Genomic DNA, 21,492 nt, shown 5'->3' on the forward strand with positions numbered 1-21,492 from the left:
TAGGACACCCGTAGTATGTCCACACAAACTACACTGTTTAATTTCCTCATTTCTAACAGTCAGGCTGCATGTAAGGAAAGTGTATTAATAATGTGAACAGCACTAACAGGTGGCTTGCACAGACCACAGGATTTTTTTTGGGGGGGGGAGCTAGATAATTCTGTATGACGTGCCTGCGTCTCTCCATGTGTTAAAGAGTTGTTGGGCAAGACACTGAACCCCTCATTGCTCCTGGTGGCTATAGGTTGGTGTCAGTGTTCGGCGGAGCCGGCATCAGTGTGTTTGCGGGTGAATTAGACTGTGACTGTAAAGTGCTCCAGGCCTTCTGACATATTTTGCCTCGCCTGCTCTCCCCTCAGCGCCCAACAACACACTTCTGTGGAGCATACTTGTGGCAAAAGGGGGGAATTCTGATGAGCGATGTGGAAAAATGTTCTCGCACTGAAACAAATACACAGCAGGTCCAACCTTCAAAACTGTTCTTGTGAACTAGTTTTGACTTTTTGTGATTTTCGGAAATGACTTCTGTAATAAGTAATCTGAGTTGAAAGGGGGAAAAAAATGACCACAGACTAAACAGAAACACAGAAAAGACCCTTATGATTATTTAACACAACAATAATCCACCATTTACCTGCATCAAATGATGGATGATAAAACCTACGATTGCATTTTAAATATCAGGAAACGTTAGACCCAAGTGGAGTTCCTGGACCAGATCAATGAAGCAATAAAAACACAAATAAACAACAACACTTTCTCATAACACCTTAAAAAACATACTCCATGACATTTAGAAGAACAATAGTTGCCCTAAATGAAATGCATTATTTTAGTTTAATTATTATAGGAGAATAAAAACATATTAGTTTTTTTGGCATACACGTTCTATTGTCCTGAGAAAATGCGTGCAAAAATGTACCGTTTTATCAAAACAGAGCAAAATAGAATACAAATTCATTAGTTCATACACTGAAAGTGTAAATGTTTACAAACTCATTGCTTACAGTAGCCTGTAAATATTGTTTAAAGGTCAAAATAGCCTCATAGACAGAGATGAGAAATTATTATTCACAGTTTAAACTAAGTTAGACCAAAGCTTTGTAAAAGTACCGTCTTGGTGAGAAGAGTTATTCACACAAGCCACAGATATGAAATGAGATGTATGACACACGGACAAAAAATGTCCCTTATGTACATCTGTGTACCCGTCATTTACAGTGAGCAGTGGAGATTAAAGGCAGTTTAATTGTTTTAAGTGGTTTCAAATGAATTTCTGTCCAGTTTTAGTTATAAATCATTTTTTGTATTTTTGATTGACAGTTGACATTTCAAAGGATAAACAAAGAGAGTCCGACAAAACAAGTTCTGCTCTTTCGGCTGTTTTTGTTCATCAGTTTAGCCTTTTCTTGGACATGAAAACATAAATGATGGTGTCTAACAGTGATGCAGAAGAACTGAACTGAAGCTTCTGCTCCCACAAACATGTGCAAAAACAAACATGTCATGACATCATTCAATGAAATAAGTCCTGCTGTCTCAACTCGACCTTCACCTTTCCTCCACATTAGCAGCTGCTGACCTGGCCAATAGCTGGAGTGCGTTGGACCAAACCCCCTCCATCAGTCATTGACTGTTCAGTCACACATCCTGTACGCCTGACGTGACTAACTGTCAGATCATGTGCTGATTTCTGGATGTTTTACCCACATTTTCCTCTGAACCCTGTTTGGCTTGAGTCAGTTAATGATTGATTCAATTGGGCTGTTGGTCAAAGTCATGCAGGGAAGAGAAAATACAGGAAAGTGAGCTGAATCCTTTGCTTTTGGTGGAGGTTAAAAGCTTCACCTTTGTTATTTTCAATTATTGATTGATCTTGTTCTGTAGAAAATGCACACAACACAAATTTAAATGATCCTCTTTTGTATATTTCTTTATTATACAAACCTAAAGACACAATAAAACAATAACAATCACAACTCTCCTTCCTATCATATTTAAATGAGCAAAGATAAGATAAATAGCCATACAGGTAACAACATACAGAGATAACTTAAATACTTAAAATAAAATAAATACTTTGGTTTAACATATTATTTGGATTCTTCACAGGTGCATTCTTCTTGACGGAGTGCACTGACATTTTCAAACACATTTGCAGACAATCTCAAAGCAACGTTGGCAGAAGGACATCATCCAGCTTTCTCAAGTTTTGACATTGAGTGAAGTTCAAGTAGTGACAAAACATCAACACGGTCACATTAAAGTGCTTCCTGTGACTTAAAAGGAGGTCACGTGACTCGCAAAGCTAACAAAAAACACTTTCTGCCCACTCCAAAAACTCTACAAAGCAGAGCATGACGCAACAGTTGACGTCCCAAAAGAAGCAACCTTTGCTGAAGGTTGAAAATCTCTTTAAATAATGGAACAATCCACCGGGCTTCTTCTGAAAATGTTCAAACCATTTTAATGGGATGAAACAATTCAGCCGAGAGAAAGGCAGGAGTCCCCTCAGCAAGGACTTGTGACCCTGTGACCTCCAAAGATTAGAGCACAAACAGAGGTGGTGGGATAAAAACACATCACAAGACGAGAGAATGGAAAATTAACTAGTCAAGCATTACCAGGTATTAACTGACCATATTTAAGGGTAAATAAAGTGAAAGTCTACGCAAACAACTCTTACAGTGATCTTTAGTCCTACAAAGATCCACAGCCTTCAAACCTAGCAGTGTAATCCTATTTTCTACCGAACAGGGAAATGCTTTAGTGTTTTTATGGTACAGAAAATTGAAGGCTGATGTTTTCCTCGTCCACCCAGTTTTAGAGAGAGACATAAATGGACTACAAGCATGTGTTTTTGCAAGTGCTCTGCTATTTTCTGCTCCTTCTTGAAACATTTTGGTCCCTTCTGCCTCTTTTAGACCAGATTTGTAACAGTTATGGCACAAGAAAAAACTGATTGGTGTGTTTCTGAAGCCATTTTTATTGCCATTTTCCTTTGGCAACTTGTAGCACATCATTATGGCCTCTGGGCATAAGAAGGGTTTGATGGAACACCACACCAAATGGGGTCCCAACCACCTCTAACCCACCAGCAGGAAGGAAAATAAAAATGTGTTACAAACGAAACAACATTTAGTGTTTGTTTTCCTGCTGGCATTTTGGGGAATCAGTCCTTCGACATCCAGATGACAGACCTGCATGGTTGAACAACTGTGCAAACTACTTAAGCACCGGACCCCATAGAAGGCACATTGACCTCCTCTTTCATGCTAAAATATCTGACAAAAGTAATCGTGTTAGGTTCATAAAGTCCAACCAGGGAGAATGATGTTAATCCAGAGCTCCACGTTTGGACTTGCCAAAGACTTTGCCAGCGCAGCAGCCACTGTAATAGCTCAAAATCAAACTGATCATTATGTGACTGGTTTTCTTTGTGTCTGCACGCTAACACTCCTCCTGTTAAGATTTAGCTTATTATGGGAAAAAGTCTGGACAGTTCATATCCGTGGAGTCCTTCTGGATGATGAAGACTCCTATTTAAACTGGACAGATGAAGGGGTTCATGGATGTCATCTGCTTGGAAGAAGATGGGCTCTGACAAAGCTCTAGCTCACGCTGCGAGGTTAAAGTCCCATGGAAGGCTTAAGCGATGGTTCAGTGAGCTACAGGAGGTCAGTCAGCATACAGGGCACTTGTAAAAAGAACTGTCTTCTATTAGCAGGATCAGTCTGAAGCCTCTTGGCCTTTTAGAGATCCAGGTGGAAATTTTTAAAAAGGCAAATGCCCCCTCTGGGTGGAGTGATTTAGTCTAAATCACTTAGAATCAAGTACTGAGGGTAAAGGCACCACTTAACTATGTTGGGTGGAACACACGTATTACCCAACGTCCCCACATTCTACCCAACGTTTTTTAATGCAACTAAGACATTTAAAGATAAGAAACAGAGGAGACTTGTGCGAGGTGCTCTGGGTTCTTTCTCATCCATAACTGTGGGGGCTCTTTGGGTTAAAGGGGGATGACTCTTCTCTACCTTTCTGCCCAACAAGTTGATATAGACGATGGCTGAGGTTCTGGACTTGGCATGTTCCCAAGAAACAACCAACCCTCATCAGCTGAGCATTATGGGGGTATTGATGGACCCCTCGAGGGTGTGTTTGGCGCCGTGTTCTTAGCGCCCTCTGCTGGGGCGCCCTCTGCGTAGGATTCCGCTCTGCTGTGTTGGGAGACATTGCTTTCAGGCGGAATGCCTTGATTTGTCTCAAGAAACCAGACTTCCATTTTCCGGATGGGCTGGGGGAGGGAGATGTGGCGATGGTGTCGGTACGACTTCCTGAAGCAAAGGACAAAGGTGTTTGCTGGGCAACAAGTTTGCTGAAGAAATCCTCCCTGGAAAGAGTAGAAAAATAAGATGAGTAAATTTTTCAAACAAATAAAAAAAGGGGGTTGTTTTAAACATTGAATCATAAAAAGGTTTAAATGTAAAAAAAACAATTTCAAACCATAGAAACCAACCAGCCTTAAGCTGTGATTGGAACCATCTTTGTGCTACATAAACCCTGTTATAGAATTCAACCAATAGATCTGCAAATATCGTCCTAAAGAATGGATCATGGACACTCCGGACCAAAAGATGGCACAGTCAAATGTTACCTGGGTCAAATAAATCCTCAATGTCACTTGGTTTCTGGGGTGACCCAAAGGTCATTAACTGCAGATGTGTGTTTGGGCCAAATGTTCTCGGGCAGTGGCACACAAACGCTTTGATAAGAACGTCATTTTATCTCATCGCCTCATATCGTTCTTTTTCAAACAAAACATTTTCAAACCGATTTTGTGATTTAGGACATAAAACTTAAAGGTTTATGTTTTTGTTCCATGGAAAAGCCTGTTTAGCCTGTCATTTGCGTGCTGATGGACTCTAATGAAGGACAAAAGAGCTGAACTGAAAAATAAACCAACAAACCAGTCAGATATGGGAGATATGAGTGTTTTAAGACCATGATGTTTAATGGAACAGAAATTTCTGGTCCGTTTGTCCAGATTACAGAGTTTCTGAACTAATTGCTTGTGATCATTAACTTTGCAGTAAATGATCCATAAAGTTGAACACTGAAAGCAGCATTTAAAGCCACTCAGCAAACAGCACTGACCATCTGCTCATTGTTTGACCAAGACAATTTGACCCCGCTGGTCACCCCTTAACTATTAGAGTTGTTTGTGTTTGCTCTCCTTGAGGGTTAACCCTTCAGCATTACCATGAAGAGGACTAAAGCCTCCAGTAGCACTATCAGTTCTTACAACCGTTCTTACAACCAAAGACCATACATGGTCTTAACGTAAAGGCCGTCAGAAAAGTAAAGTTCTTTTAAACCAGAGTCGGGTTGCTTCGTATTTAGATCTTCCAGACTCTAGACCTGTAGTCCAGCAGTGCTTGTGTTGGAGCCAATCGTCATAGTGAGAGAGCAGACACACTCTTTTTTCAGGTCAGTCTTGATGAGTCATGATGCCACATCACCAAGTAAAAACCAACTGCAAGCTTTTCAGGTGCTGCCAGAGGCTGACTAGAACCAGACAAGCTTTCTATCCAACAGAAGTGAAGACAGCTGTCATTCAGCTTAGACATTTGGACAGTTCATGTCTGACAGCTGCTCCATCTTTGGAGGTTTGTGTGCTCCAGAAGCGCAGAACAGTAATCTGTGGTGCTGATGACATCATAGTTTTTGCCTGGATCCAGAATTTTAAAAGTTTAAATTCAAAGGAAGAACAAATACTTCTTTGTCCCTGAGGAAAAATAAAAATCTGTGAACCCAGAACAGGATTTGGCTGGTTTGGAAAATGAATGGATGGAGAAATATTTTCAAATGTAGAAAAAAACTTTAGTTTGAAATGCTTTGACAAAATTTAACATCCATCCTGTTCAATTAGGCTTGACTGTCCAGACTTTGCCACTTAAAAAACGTTTCCAATCTGATCTCAGAAAAGACTAGAGTTTGGCGTAACAGTTTGAGTCCTCTGGTTGGACACCTCCGACTGGCTGACGATCAAAGGCATGTGAGCTTCCTCATGGGTTCAGTCTGCTAAGCTTTTTGCCGCCTCCCTGCCTTTAGCTTTGAAGCTTAAGTCAAATGTTTATATGGCAAAGTGTGAATTTGGGGAATTTTCTCCAATATGAACCCTGAAGAAAGCCTCAGTGTGTTAGGTGGGACAAATACCATGAATAACTACTGGTACTTGGATTTAAGGGGTAGGCAAAGTGATAAGCACTCTGAACAAACAGAAAATACTGTGAAATGTTGTCGATCTTGAACCATGATGAACATGATTGCCAAACTTACAAATAGAGGCTCAAATCAGCTGCACATTGCTGATTATTTTTTCGTTTTTTTTCTTTTCTTCTCCTGCTTGTTAAATCTCCCAGGAGATGGTGACGCTGCCATTTAACTGAACAAAATGCCAAGTTGACCCCTTTTCATTTAGTTAATGTTTTTTCCTTTGCTTTATAAATGACACAGTCTCTGGCTGTTCCTGCTCACATGTGCACTAACCAGTGGAAACCTGTTTTTATGGATGCAAAAGCTGGAATTTGGGTCTTAGAGGTTAATCCACAGTGGAATTCTCCTCCTGCTTAGTAGCAGCTTTCTCCTTCCTCCACTTCTCTTTGTAGTTGAGTAAAAGCCACTGTCGAGGTGTTTCCAGTCACTCTATACGCATAAGGTTTGTTTTATTTAGAACGAGTGCTAAAACCTCATTCCTGTGCCATGCCTTTCACAGGCAAAGGCCTGCGAAGAGTTTTTAAAAAAGCATTGTAGCAGGGAACTACCCAAAAATATAAATTTATTCATTTTCATAACCTGCTAAACCTCTTTCTGAGTCATGGGGTTGCTGGAGCCAACCTAACTGCTGTTGGGAAAAGGCAGGATACACCTTGAACAGGTTGGCGGTTGCTGCAGGGCCATGGACATAAATTCAGCTCAATATTATGTTCAGTGATTGGGTTTTAAAGATCTTCAGGATTTAAGAGAGTGAACCGTCATTTTGTTTCATTGAATGATTAAACAAACGTAACTACAATCTATAAACAAAGAGTGACTTGTCGTTTCATTGGTCCTGATCCAAAAGTCTGACTGCAAATCGGCTTTGCATATCCTTTGTGTTGGAGCAATGACCTGCTAGCTATTTTCGAGATCTTTATTGTAAAGCCAGTCCATTCTGAAATTTCACTTGCTCTTGCTTGTGACCGCCGCGGTTATGTAAAAAGACAATGAGGGAGATGTGCTGTATGCGGCCTGAACAACACACAATTTGGCCTTGTTTGGAAAGAGTTGGGTACTTTGACAGGTTTTGCCATGTCCATATCAGGACACAGAGACAACACAAACACGGAACATGGAAGGAATTGCAGACATCCGAGCTCAGCACTCGGCACGTAACAGGCAAAAATTTCTGTTATTATTTGAGAGTCAGTGTGTGACAGTAACAGGACGTGATGTGCTGAGCAGAGGTGGAGAAAGAGGGAGAATTTAGAGACCTCTTAAAAAACCAAGGTGTTTATGCGAAGATATTTGAGGTGAAAGATATCAGGAGAGAGCTGTGGAGCCAGGCATCAGCTGTGGTGTAAGAGGACTGGACTCAGATGTGGGTCGTGCTCAGTCATAACTGAATGTTCTGTGAGAGAAGAAACTGTCAGTGAATTCAGCTGATGGTTAACACTACAGCTGCATCAGCTACTTAAGACAGACAGATAAAACAGCCACCTGACCACTCCAGCCTCTACGCAACCTACAGTCTACAGCTAAGTTTATGTGGAATTTGTATGTTCTCCTCATGCGTGTGTGGGATTTTTCTCCACACTGGTATTCCTCCCACGGCCCAAATACATGCTTCATATTAATAGATGAATATAAATTGTCTTTAGGTGTGAGTGTGTGCTTGTGTGTCTCTGCGTGTTCCTGGGAAGGACTGGCAAACCATCCAGGGTTCACCCCGCCTTTGCCTAACAGCAGATGGGATAGGCTCCAGTGTCCTCATGATCCCAAAAGGAATCAAGCAGGTTTGGAAAATGGGCGGGAAAGTCTTTTTTTATTGCTTGGTTTGATGCTTGTCTTTCATGCTTTGTTTAGTTTATAACTTTTACGATAAATTGATACTTCATCAATAAGTTTATTGAATGAAACTCCTACAGTGTCAAATAATCAAGGACTAATGCAAAGTCTTCCGTCTTGGTTTTCTTCAAGTTTCTTGAGTTTTTCTGTGTCGCTTTCATGTAGATACTTTTCATGGGTTACAAGAATTTATACATAAATAGAGGTATTATGGACTTTGTAGAACATTAGAGATAAATATTCCTCTCTGATTCACAGCGGAGGGAGCACTTGTGAATTCAAAAAACACCAGAAGAGGTCGCCCTTGAATACTAACTTTAACACTTGAACTTTAACAACACCCAACAATCTGAATGAGATGTAAGCTGGTCTGTCCATCATTCCTGTGTTTGCTGCTCTTTTGCCTCATTGCTTATTTTTCAGGATATGGCCACTATAAGGTAAGTCACTTAAAGGCTGGAAAAGTACAAGTGCTCCATTCATCTCCACACAAGATCCTTTACACAGCGCTAACTTGGCGTTTCTGCCTGATTCATTCATAAAGACAAACTGGTTTTACCACAACAGACAAAAGAGGATCCTACACTAAAAAGTCCTTCTATAAAGTTTCTCAGTGGGTATAGTAAAGTGTGTTGTGAGGGAAAAAATATGAATAAAATGTGAATTTTAGTGTCATGGTAGGTTTTTAAAAATAGTTTCAGCAGGAAGAGCATTAAGCTACTTTCAGAGATAAAACATGCCGGGGTCACCATGAACCTACCTCTGATTTCAAACACTTTTTTAAAAAAATACATAAATAAACAAATGGAAGATGTTTTTTTACACTTTCAATACTTAACATGCCTGCTTCTAGCTGTAAAGACGACTTTTGTTGGAGAAACAGATAACACCTTTGACCTTGAAGCTACATTATCAACTCTGTAGGACATAACAAAAAACGTGAGCAAACGTCTCTGCGTTTTTTTACACATGACTATGAGTCAGCCTTTCAGCTTCAGGAAAATCCAAGATACTAGCGTTAGCTTCCAAACCTGCTAAGAAATCACACCAACCTCTGACACATCTTTATGTTCAACTCACTCACAACTGCTATCGATGCCAAAGGTTAAACTAAGCTCATGCCAAAGGTCCCTCTAAATGTAATCAGATATTTCTCTATTTTATAAGGTCCCAAAGGTGTAAATTAAACTGATGCTGGTTATTTTTGACACTTTTATGAACAGATTTAATTAATTTAGTCAAATGTCTAGTAACGCTGACTTTAACAAATGGACATTTTTCTGATGACTTCTACCATCAAACATGACACATTTGAAAGACAAACTCTGTTAAATGTTATCATGACTAAACAAGATAATCACCTTCATAAAAGTTTTACTTTAATGAAGGACAAAAATCTATGCAGCAGAGTTTCTCTGAGCTTTATTTCCATTCATTCATAAAAATATTTATGTTTAGAAGATGCTCAGTCATTGTCCAGTCATAACAGGATTCTGTTGACCCACTCTGGGCTCTATTATTCAGGTTCAGTTGCTCTGAAGAGCAGAATCTAATGCTTATTTATTTCAAGAGAATCTAAATAGTAGAAGGCGGTATAAGACATTTTCTTTCTGGATTCAAAAATGATTTCGTGTCGGCCTATTTCACTGATCCACTCTCACCAGAACCTTTCGTCTACTTTGGGTATTTGAAAATAACGCAGGCCTTTAAAGCGTCTCTATTTGGATGATATTTTGAGGACAAGGCGCGCAAAGCTCCTACCTGTCTGCGCCAGGACGCTCTCCGGCCGGAGAAGCCAACAGCTGCTGCAGGGAAAGCAGGCTGATGCAATAGACAGTGAGCGGGAGGAAGGAGCGCATCTCCGGGTCCACTTCACACCTTCAGTCTCAGAGGGAGGGGGCCCAAACGGACGGACAGGAGCCGGATGCTGGGTTTGGATCCAAAGCTTCACAACAAGGAGGAGACGGCTGAGGAAATATTGCAGATTTGATAAGAATTTGAAAAAAAATCGATTTGCTTTAAAAGCCATGCACTGAACCCCCCCCACCCCCACCCCAGCCATTCATTAAAAAAAAAAAAAAAAAAAAAAAACAGTCTCACCTTTGCATAAACACTTTAGTCCAAAGTTTTTCCTCATGAAATCAATCCTCTCACTCAAGATCAAGTTCCAGTGTGAAGCTGCGGTGGTGACGTAGGGGGATTAAATAGAGAGTAGGCGGAGCCACGTGCTCCAGGTTGACACTGAGCAATTTTTAACTGAGAGGAAGTTTCTACACCAGAAGATGCACCAGCACTTTTACGAGCTTTTCTACAGTAAGGCCAGCCTGAGTGTATATTTTTATTTAACGCCCAGATACATTCTTTTCCTAAATAAAATTCATCTCATAATTAACAAATGAATAGGAACTGAAAGTACATTATCATAAGCCATGGTGTGGACAAATTTTGAAGAAATTCTTTAGTTGTCGCCCCTTCTTCTGGTTCATATCTTCCCAGTCAGACGCATGTGTAGAGCAGATAAGATGCCAGGATCTTCCACCCTCTTTGCATCTCTCTTTTACTCATCCACAGTCTGGTATTATAAACTAATAAATCCACAGTTTACATCCCAGCACAACATCCTGCTATAGGAAGAGTTCTGGTTGACTCAGCTGCTTTTAAACAGAAATAGTTGATTGTGTTCTTTCTTTTTAAATGATAGCTTCTGGGACTGTGTTTGGACAGGTATCAAGGTGGGTGGGTGCAAATCTATCACATGTCCAAACATGTGTATCATGATTTAGTTTCTCAGAAAAACTAGGATCAGCATATTTCCTGCTTTTGTTCAGGCTCTTGTTCCTCCTTTTTCTCTCTAATGACAACTGACGGGCATGAGCAGCAGTTTTATTTCTTACAGTTTGGTAGATTATCTTCCAGGTAATAAATCAAGAGAGTTTTATGATTCTGTGGTTAAAAGGAAGTGTTTAGGGTATTTCTCTGCTGAGGAAAGAGAAATTAGATGATGATTGTATGGCTTTGTTCTCGTCACAAGACAAAGATGGTTATTGCCAACTAAATATTGAAGTGATGAATTGTCTTCTCTCTTATCAGCATCTTTGTCGTCAGTAATGTGTTTAGTGACTTGTACAAATTTAAGAGGAACATCTATGTCTACCCTCCATCTCTGTCTGTGCACAAACCAGGTTTGATTCTCACCACAAGCTCTTCTGAATGAAGGCAAAGCTTTAAGTCTCATTTCCATCATCCTTTGGTCTATTTTCAAAGTCTTCCCAGTGGTCTTTTAATGAAGACAATGCTGTTTTTAGCCAAATTGAAAAAAAAAAATTATGTCATTTTTTGGGACATGGTTTCTGGAGAGAGGTAGGAGTTCATCAGAAATTCACTTTTGAGTTGTGGGTGGGACTGTTGGTGCAGAGTAACCCCACCCCTTCTTCTCATCACCCATTTGTATTTTGTTTTCTGTTTGTTTTTAATTGTAAAGCACTTTAGGCTGCAATGAATGAAAAGCTTTTTTTAAATAAATAAAGCCTGATAAAGATTGATAACTGAGAGCTCTCTGTTTAAACTCTCTTCCAGTAGCTTACAGCCCTTCACAGCCCAAACTAACATTTGGGAGCAAAAATAGCGATAGAAATAGGAGCTATCTGGCCATACAGATCCAGATTTCAGCTCAGGCGAGGAAACCCAAGCCGTTCATGGATCTATTTGTCTGCAGGGAGCGGAACGGAAAGCTTGTGGCCCCGCCCAGTGTATATTCTGCATCACAAATAGGATCTTTGTCTAACAGCATTTTTTCGTCTGCTCCCGATTCATCTGAGTAAAGAAATACTCAGAAATCCAACTTTCATTTTTTTATAAATATATAAATGCCCCAAGAACATGTTAAGAGAACCTTTTTCATCAGAGTGGGTCTTCAACAATTTTGGTGTTGTCAGAGTAGATCTGATCCATTTGCATTGATACGATGTATTTGTTTTCACTCTGACCTTCACCCAGGCTAGGTATTGATTTGGGATGCCACAGGTTTCCCAATAATGTTGATAAACTTGAGCAGGAAAGCAGGCTGCTTCCTAACCAGCTGATTTACAAATGACTTTTCAGGCATGAAGCTGTGAAGAGAACAAAGGCAGAACATCAGCCTCTGCCCTGCTGTCAGCTCCCTGCATCTATTTTTGTTTTAGGCAGTAATCATAGAAAATTAGTGTGTTTGGTTTTTGGGAAAGGATGGCACAGCATATTTGAAGCTTTGGAACTCATTCAAGAACTTAAAGTCAGCGTGTCAAACCTGCGAGTGACAGAGCTACAGTGGCTGGGTGGTTAGTGCACATAATCATCTTTCAAGCCTGACTTCTGCATGTTCTGCGTCATGCCTCATACTATGCTTCTGATGCAAACTTTTTTTTAAAAGCACTGTTTTCCCAAAGTTGAGACACATTTATTGTTTTTATTACCACTTTTCGGTTTTCCCGGGAACTTTCTTTCCCAGAAGGAAACTCACGGGTTTTCTCAGAAACATGGTTGGTGACTCTATGGCTTTTCCAGGATTGTTTTGTCTCCTCATATGATACCAGGATGAACCTGTGGAGTGAAGCCTGCCTGCAGTCCAGCTGCGATGAAGCACAAACAGAAATATAATTGCTGGTGTTTGAGTCTTGCCAGCAGAGGCAGAGGGATCAGAAATGTCTGAACTGAGCAAATCTCAAAAGTTCTAACCTGCAACTCTGAGCTAAATTTGTAAACGGAGTTTCTTCTGCTTGTGACCGCCAGAGGCTTCAACTTTGCTTTTTGAGGTCCAAACCATCTTTTTCCACAGATAAAACATTTCTGTCTGTTCTGGCTCATATTTTTGTTCCAAAGGGAAAATCTTTACTATCTTGAACATTTTAACTTATTTCCTGCTTCCTTGTATGGGGGTCAACTGAGACTGTGGATAAGTAAAAGACAACTTTCTCCTCTGTGATACCTGAAGAGGTAGATTTGTTTTGTGCCTGCAGAGTTTCAGCGTTTCCAGTGAAAAGCGTCTGTGTTTGTCTACCAATTGCTGCCCTCTAGTGATCCTCATGCTGCACACCCAGAAGACAACTGCTGCAACATCTGCAGCTGAGAGTCAACTTCCCACGACAACAGGCACTCAGAAACTGAAGAAGAACAAACAAATATCCTTTATCAGTGTGTTTGTACAACAAATACAAACTCCATCCCACTGAATGTGGAAAATACTGCAGCGGGAATCCTAGTAAGGATTCACTTTCCCACTGTCATGGGGTTAGCGCCAACTTGGCTGCTTAAATAAACTTTATTTACATAGTTTGTTTGAGTCTGTGTACAACATGCACACATCTCTGTTCTTCTCTGTCTGGACCTTCTCTGTGTTTGTTTGGAGTGGCTTCTTACCAGGACAGTGGTGTGTGGGAGGACGCTACCAAGTACAAATGAGAGATTGGATTTCATTGTGGGAAAGATGAGCAAGAACATGAGTATTAACTATACGGGGCAAGACTTAGAAAGCAACGTGACTTTTTTGGAACTGAACAAGGACCAAAACTGAACCATGGCTGCTGAAGATGCCGAACTGGACCTCATGCAGCACGTTTTTAGCAAATATGACAGGAACCACTGGGCAGACATAATCTGTTGACATCACTGGTGGACCTGTGAGTAAAAACTAACAGAGGGGAGAAAATTCCTACAGCCAGACTCCTGGATGTTCACAGTGACCTTAACAGTAAGAAATCAAAATGTAGCCTCTTATTTTCGAGCAGTCACAGTTTCTAGTGTGGAGCAGGGGATGTTACACGTGTTCCCAGCAGGTCATACAAGTTACGTTTTCCAGATGATAATGAGGACAAAATTTGACGGGGGACCCGAAGAGCAGCAGCAGCTACAGCCTGTGCTCTCAGGACCTGCTCCTGCTCTCTGTGACCAGAAGACACACAGAGTTGGGGAAAAAAGGCTTTTAGATTCGCTGCAGCACAGTCTTGGAATGAACTTCAAAAAGAGTTTAAATTGCAAGAATTGGTCTCTCTGGACTCTTTCAAATTATTTTTTAAATGAACGTGAGACAAAGTTACCGAACTGTAAATGTTCTATTTAGGACTGTCTTTTTAAATTAACTGAGTGTAATTGAGAATTGCGTGTTATTGTTGTGCTGCTGCCTCTTGTCCAGGACGCTTTTGCAAAAGAGATTTTTAATCTCAATTTGTTTTTTTATCCTGGTTAAATAAAGGTGAATAAAAAAATGCAGGAAGGTCAGTGAGCAAATAACCAAACCCTTGAACTGTGACGCAGGAGACCACCATTCTGACATCAGTGACACAATAATAGCTACCTATACGGTTCAAGGTTTACATTTGTGTCTGACATGTTTTTCTGATGATGAGCAAGTTTCTACTCTGCCCCGTTTCTTTCATCTGCTTTGGAAGTTTGGATTGTGGACCACAGATTGGATTGCTCATCTGGTTAGAATTCTCTTATTGATTCTTCTTAGTTTGGACCTTGATGTTGTGCTTCATCCTCCCCCCTACCCCCCTTTTTCCTCATTCTGGAGGAAAAGGGTGACCCTGTGGATGGTACAGTCTGTTACTGGAGTTGACTTTTTATTGTCTGGAGGTTGTTCTGGCCTCTTTGGTTACCATAAGGTTCTGTCATTTGTTTTCTTGCTGAAACTGCTCCCTGCAAGGTTTGCTTCAGACCTGTGGACTGAAAACTTTGTATCACCAAACAGAGCAGAGAGGATTGACATTCTGTTGACAGACGGATAACAAGGCACCTGTGATGAATGATAACTAGACAAGATGCATCGGCCAGATGAAGGAAGAGAATATCTCAGGTAACAGCATTAAACAAAAATCAGATCATTTCAAGATCTATAAATCATCAAACTGTGGTTATTTATTGTCTAATATCAAAATCAAACATTGGGGGGAGCCGGTTTAGCTCGTGCTGGTTTGCGGCGCCTTCCGTCCGTGAAACCAGGGTTCGACTCCGGGCTGCTCCCTGTTCCCTTCTCCACCTCTGTGCCGGCTCCAAGCCCAGCTTGAGAAGGTTGCGTCAGGAAGGGCATCCGGCGTAAAACATTGCCAAGTTTACCATGCGACTTGTTCGCTGTGGCGACCCCTGATGGGAAAAGCCGAAAGAGACACACATCAAAATCAAACATTGAATCTCTTTCATCACCATTTTATACTTTCATGATTTTGAAGCAACAATGTCTACCTTTTACATGAGGTTTCATTTTAAGCTTCTTTCAAGTTCATTAAAACAAACTTTCCGGTGTCTGCTGTAAAAAAACAAAGCGGATACCCACTTCATTCTGCCCCACACCACGCTTTGCCTCAATGTTTGCAGCAAAAACATGATGGTTTATGTTCACTATATACAGTATTCTGTTACATTACTGCAGCAAAATGTTTTTTTTACTCCTAAGAACTTCAAATGGCTGTCAGCTATCTGCTTGAATACTTCTGATGTGCCACTGGTGTATCAGTGTGACCAGTGGCCCTGGTCACACTGATACAGTTACAATCTCATGATGCATTTCCAAACATCACTCTGAGCCCAATGACCAATAAAAATAGAATATATGAGCAGATCCTGGTTATTAAAAACAAATCCTGGTTTCTATTTTAACAAGCAATACATGCATGAAAGGTCGGCCAAAGGAAGGTGATGGGTATAAAATCCTTGGTGTTTAATTTTTTCATTTAGCAAAAACACCGAGAGCTTTTGTAATAAAGAAACCTTAAACTGCAGAAATGATGTTGGAAAGACCTTGCTGCTAAAAGAGCACAGATGCTTCCACATCCAAACCTTGACCCTTTCCTGTAGGTAAGTTGTGAAACATAGAACGGAAAACAAAAGAAACAAGAATTGTCAAAATATTCTTGAAGTTCAGAACCTAACTCAGCTGAACTGGTAATGATGAGTGTGAGAGAACTGTGTGTAAACTAACATCAGGGAAGCAACTCTGAACTCTGTGTGTCTAAGGTGTTTGAAAAACTTCAGTAATTACTGAGGACCACTGTAGGTATATATTTCAAATGGTGTTTTTAATATGTTTTTGTAACATCTTTCTGATGGAGGACTTAAATAAAGAAATTTGGATCAAAACAGGATTTCTGAGTATTCCTTTGTTCAAAATTTGTTATTCAGGAGCAGATGAAAAAATCTAGTTTGGAAAAGATCGCATTTGTGAAAATATGCTATTTGCATCCACCGTCAGACAAATAGATTCACGAATGTCTTTGTTTTCCTCGTCTGAGCTGGAATCTGGATCCAAACTGTCTGGCTGGATAGATCTGATATTGCTTGCCATTTTTGTTGCACTGTTAATGTTAGGTTGGGGGGTGTGAGGGGCTGTAAGCTAGTGGGAGAGCACGTAAACAGATGGATAATGGGAAGGGGTTGGGCAGGGTTGCTCAACGATAACAGTCCCTCCCATTACTCAGAGGTGAATTTCTAATTAACTGCTGCCACTCTGAAGAAACGAAAAATGACACAGGATTTTGTATCTTGCCTAACAACAGCATAATCATCATTAAAAGACCACTAGGAATGTTTTATATAAAAAAAAAAGATCCAAATATGATTAGAGTGGCACTTTAAAAAACATTAGGCAGTCACTGATTACTGACCGATTGACAGGCCGCAGTAAATACAGATCTAGGAATGTTTGTTAAACATTTAAAGATTAACCCACAAGATTTTCTGAGCAACTAAGAACCAGAGTTCAGGGCCTGTCTAATTTATGCTACTGTCACACCGAGCATGAGATGCGTGTTTTTGAACGCATGCTTTGATGATGTTCACACTGGACTGCCGCTACCCAACACTAGCGCATGTTTGCCACTCACAGATGGAAAAGTCTTGGTGCCAAATGTCAAAGCTGTGCAAAACTTTTTTCACAGCTCTATTCCCATATATGAAAGACTTGATGTCATAAAAACCAACAAACCAACAAAGGTGGAGCTTCATGTGATCACGAGTGATGATGAATCACAGAAAAATATCACAGAAAACCGACATGGGTCAACATGGAAATATGCAAGGTAATCAATCCAAAAACATTATTATAGTTTCCAAAACAGAAAAAAAGGTGTGGTTAAACAACATGTCAACTGGTCAGATAAACGTGGAATGTGGGCAGATCAAAACATTAGATCAAATGTGGAAAAGAGATCCAATCAGGCAGATCTAGTTTCGGTAAAAACCACTTGTCAGTTATAAATGTTGGCAGACAGAGGTAAAAAGGTTAAAAAGCATCAAGGTGAGAGATGTAAACTACTGAGGACCAGAAACATGAAAAACATGTCAGAAAATAGAAGCAGATCATCAAAGCAACTTCAATTGGGACAGATTTTCTGAATCCAAGTTCAAATGTATTTGCGACACAGAAAGATGCGCATGGAATTAGACTTTGGCGGTGAGGCTCTGGGCTGATGACCTCTTGCATCTTTAGGATGAACTTAGACCACAGATCCTATAGACTATAACGTCTAGATAACAGGATCACCAAGGCTTTACGCTCTCTCATGCACACACACACACACACACACACATGCATGCACACTCATGGACACACAACACATTCGCCTGTCTTAGGGTGCAGCGGTAGGGCGGTCGACCCATGATCATAAGATTGCAGGTTTGATTCCCACCTTGCACGCCCATGTGTCGAACTGTCCTTGGGCAAGACACTGAACCCCACCTTGCCTCTGGTGGGAGGTTGGCACCAGTGTTCGGCAGCAGAGCCGCCGCCAGTGTGTGAATGTGTGTGTGCATGGGTGAATGGGACTGTGACTGTAAAGTGCTTTGGGCCTTCATAAGAAGGTAGAAAGCGCTATATAAGTATACGGCATTTACCATTTACCTTTACTTATAGTTCATAGGTCTCTCCTTCTGGACAAAACACCCTGTCTTAGGCCCTAAAGTCCGCCTATTTTCTTTTCTTTTTTTTTTAATGCATTTTGATATAATTTTGAAACTTTTTTTAAATTTTCAATCTTGAAACCCTCTAGCTCTGGTCTGTCCAATGGTCGTTCATTATTAACTACCTCAGTTCAACTTTCAGACATTTTAAAATGAGACATTGCATCCAAAAATGTTTGCAATCAGTCAAACTGAAACATAAAAGAACAGACTCCACCTTTATGATCAACCACAGAAGGACAAACAAGCTGACAGAGATACCGCCTGCCCACCCCACGAAATAAATGATATATATACAGTACAGACCAAAAGTTTGGACACACCTTCTCATTCAAAGAGTTTTCTTTATTTTCATGACAATGAAAATTATAGATTCACACTGAAGGCACCAAAACTATGAACTGACATATATAGAATAATATACATAATAGAAAAGTGTGAAACAACTGAAAATATGTAATATTCCAGGTTCTTCAAAGTAGCCACCTTTTGATTTGATTACTGCTTTGCACACTCTTGGCATTCTCTTGATGAGCTTCAAGACGTAGTCACCTGAAATGGTCTTCCAACAGTCTTGAAGGAGGTCTCAGAGATGCTTAGCACTCGTTGGCCTGTTTCCCATTACTCTATGGTCCAGCTCACCCCAAACCATCTCGATTGGGTTCAGGTCTGGTAACTGTGGAGGCCAGGTCATCTGGCGCAGCACACCATCACTCTCCTTCTTGGTCAAATAGCCTTTACACAGCCTGGAGGTGTGTTTAGGGTCATTGTCCTGTTGAAAAATAAATGATGGTCCAACTAAACGCAAACTGGATGGAATAGCATGACACTGCAAGATGCTGTGGTAGCCATGCTGGTTCAGTTTGCCTTCAATTTTGAATAAATCCCCAACAGTGTCACCAGCAAAGCTCCCCCACACCATCACACCTCCTCCTCCATGGTTCACGGTGGGAACCAGGCATATAGACTCCATCCGTTCACCTTTTCTGCTTCGCACAAAGACACGGTAGTTGGAACCAAAAATCTCCAATTTGGACTCATCATCAGACCAAAGCACAGATTTCCACTGGTCTACTGTCCATTCCTTGTGTTCTTTAGCCCAAACAAGTCTCTTCTTCTTGTTGCCTTTCTTTAGCAGTGGTTTCCTAGCAGATATTCTACCATGAAGGCCTGATTCACACAGTCTCCTTTTAACAGTTGTTGTAGAGATGTGTCTGCTGCTAGAGCTCTGTGTGCCATGACCTGCTCTCTAATCTTAGCAGCTGTTAACCTGCGATTTCTAAAGCTGGTGACTCAGATAAAATTATGCTTCGCAGCAGAGGTGACTCCTGGTCTTCCTTTCCTGGGGCAGTCCGCATGTGAGCCAGATTCTTGATGGTTTTTGTGACTGCACTTGGGGACACTTTCAAAGTTTTCCCAATTTTTCGAACTGACTGATCTTCATTTCTTAAAGTAATGATGGCCACTCGTTTTTCTGTACTTAGTTGCTTTTTTTCTTGCCATAATACAAATTCTAACGGCGTATTCAGTAGGACGATCGCCTGTGTGTCCACTTGACTTCTGCACAACACAACTGATGGTCCCAACCCCATTAACAGGAAAATTGCTTGCCATTTCATTAAGGCAAGAAATCACACTTATTAAACCTGACAGGGCACACTTGTGAAGTGAAAAAAATTTCAGGTGACTGCCAATTGAAGCTCATCAAGAGAATGCCAAGAGTGTGCAAAGCAGTAATCAAAGCAAACGATGGCTACTATGAAGAACCTCCAATATGACATATTTTCAGTTGTTTCACACTTTTTTGTTAAGTATATAATTCCACGTGTGTCAATTCACAGTTTTGATGCTTTCAGTGTGACTCTACAATTTTCATAGTCATGAAAATAAAGAAAACTCTTTGAAGGAGAAGGTGTGTCCAAACTGTATATGAATTATCTTTGAGTTCCTATTATATGGAAAATGAAGATGCGTAAAAAAATGTCAGGAATGTATTTTTAAAACTTATCACGTTACATTTACAACATACACTTTGAAAGCAAAAGGCTCGTGCTCAGTCCAGTCTGCAAAGGATTGCACAATCTGATTTGATGCAGAACTCAGTGGTGCCTCACCTCGCTGCCTACAATGTAACTGAATGAAAAATACGCAACATCCAGAGATTTTGATTATAAGAATATTTGCTGCATTCACAGCACAGATCAGTGGACACATATTTTTGCATGCAGGCTGCATGGTAGTGCAGTGGTTAGCAATCTTGCCTCGATCTGTTCAGGGCCTTCACCCAACAGCTGGGACCTGTGACTCCAAAGGGGATTCAGCGGTAAATGAAGACGGATGGATGAACAACAAAAGAGCGTGTCAACTGATCAAATGCTGCATTATTATTCCAGTTACACTAGTGGCAACAGTGTAGCTATCTTGTCTTATTACATTGGATTTGTGTCATTTTTACTCTTCTATCTGAATTTTATCCTTTCTGTGTGGAGTTTGCATACAATCATCATGCTTATGTACTTGCCCAAACCATGCTGAGGCCAAAGTCCACATTGATGACCAAGGTTTTGACCCTCACTATGCTTTAGTCCAACTACACGCATTTTCTCAGGCAAGTCTTTTAAGTCAATGCGTGGATCTTCTCTGTTGCAGATATTTCCTCTGTTGCAGATATTTCCCAGACCTTTCCCTGAAACTACAACTCAGGTGGATTTCCTTAAACGTTCTGCAAATTCCTCTTCACTGGATTTAAGTAAATATAGAGTATATTTCTTTTTGACCACGTAAAAGTATTGTTTTAGCATCCATACTGCTCTAGTTCTCTATATATCTTGCAATATTTCCAAGCAGTGAAAACACAGCAGTCATCTGTGATTCATGAATGTTTGCTCATGTCCAAAAAGAGCATAAAAATTTGCTCTGCAGGATGCAACAACCGTGCGACTTCCGTGGAGTCGCACGGTTGTCAACCAACAAGCAGGAAGTGGTTTGAAGACGCCATGCAAAGAGCGCTGCTCATCACAGGTCTCTTGTCGCTGTCTTCTTCCTCTCTGCGCTGCAGGTGAATCATAAAGTCTGAAAATACTCTTGTCAGTGCTGCAGCTGTTGGTGTAAATTTGTTGGGGCATGTGGTCAGTGCCCAATAATCCTGTTTGTTAGCTTCACTTTGTTTAAAATGTACTTTGCTAGTCATAAAAAAAACTGCAAAAAAGTCCAGTTCTGTAAAAGTAGTGAAGGTTTGATGTAATTTCAACGAGGAAGATCTACCTAAATTTCAGGTGTGTTGGGTTTCTTCACTCTACACGCCACTCATCAATTAGTCCTAATTGATTTCAAACCAATAGCTAAATGACTCATTTTTCCTTCTCAGCCAGTCCCAATCAACTTCTGCTTGCAAGGTCATGGATGTCTGTCTCCCTGTTCTACGGTTTTGTCAGCCCGCATCCACCCTGTTCTCCA

General features: G+C 40.6%; 1 protein-coding gene across 3 annotated transcripts; it reads right to left on the minus strand.

The window, feature by feature from the left end:
• Positions 1 to 1,906: 1,906 nt before the first annotated feature.
• am3 (adrenomedullin 3) lies at positions 1,907 to 10,361 on the minus strand. Of its 3 annotated transcripts, none has more exons than XM_020713980.2 (3): positions 10,210 to 10,361; positions 9,871 to 10,054; positions 1,907 to 4,393 (listed from the first exon to the last, which is right to left on the minus strand). In XM_020713980.2, exons 2-3 carry the CDS (start codon positions 9,966 to 9,968, stop codon positions 3,985 to 3,987), a joined length of 507 nt encoding a protein of 168 aa, XP_020569639.1. In that variant the 5' UTR covers positions 9,969 to 10,054; positions 10,210 to 10,361; the 3' UTR covers positions 1,907 to 3,984.
• Positions 10,362 to 21,492: the final 11,131 nt, after the last annotated feature.

Source organism: Oryzias latipes, chromosome 23 (assembly GCF_002234675.1).
Source record: "Oryzias latipes chromosome 23, ASM223467v1".
NCBI lineage: Eukaryota > Metazoa > Chordata > Actinopteri > Beloniformes > Adrianichthyidae > Oryzias > Oryzias latipes.

Bases quoted from the DNA above. Each gene is read 5' to 3' on its own strand.
- am3 (XM_020713980.2), bottom strand. From the start codon at position 9,968: ATGCGCTCCTTCCTCCCGCTCACTGTCTATTGCATCAGCCTGCTTTCC. The intron at 4,394-9,870 runs GTAGGAGCTTTG...TACTCTTTCCAG, and splicing joins GAGCGTCCTGGCGCAGACAG to GGAGGATTTCTTCAGCAAAC.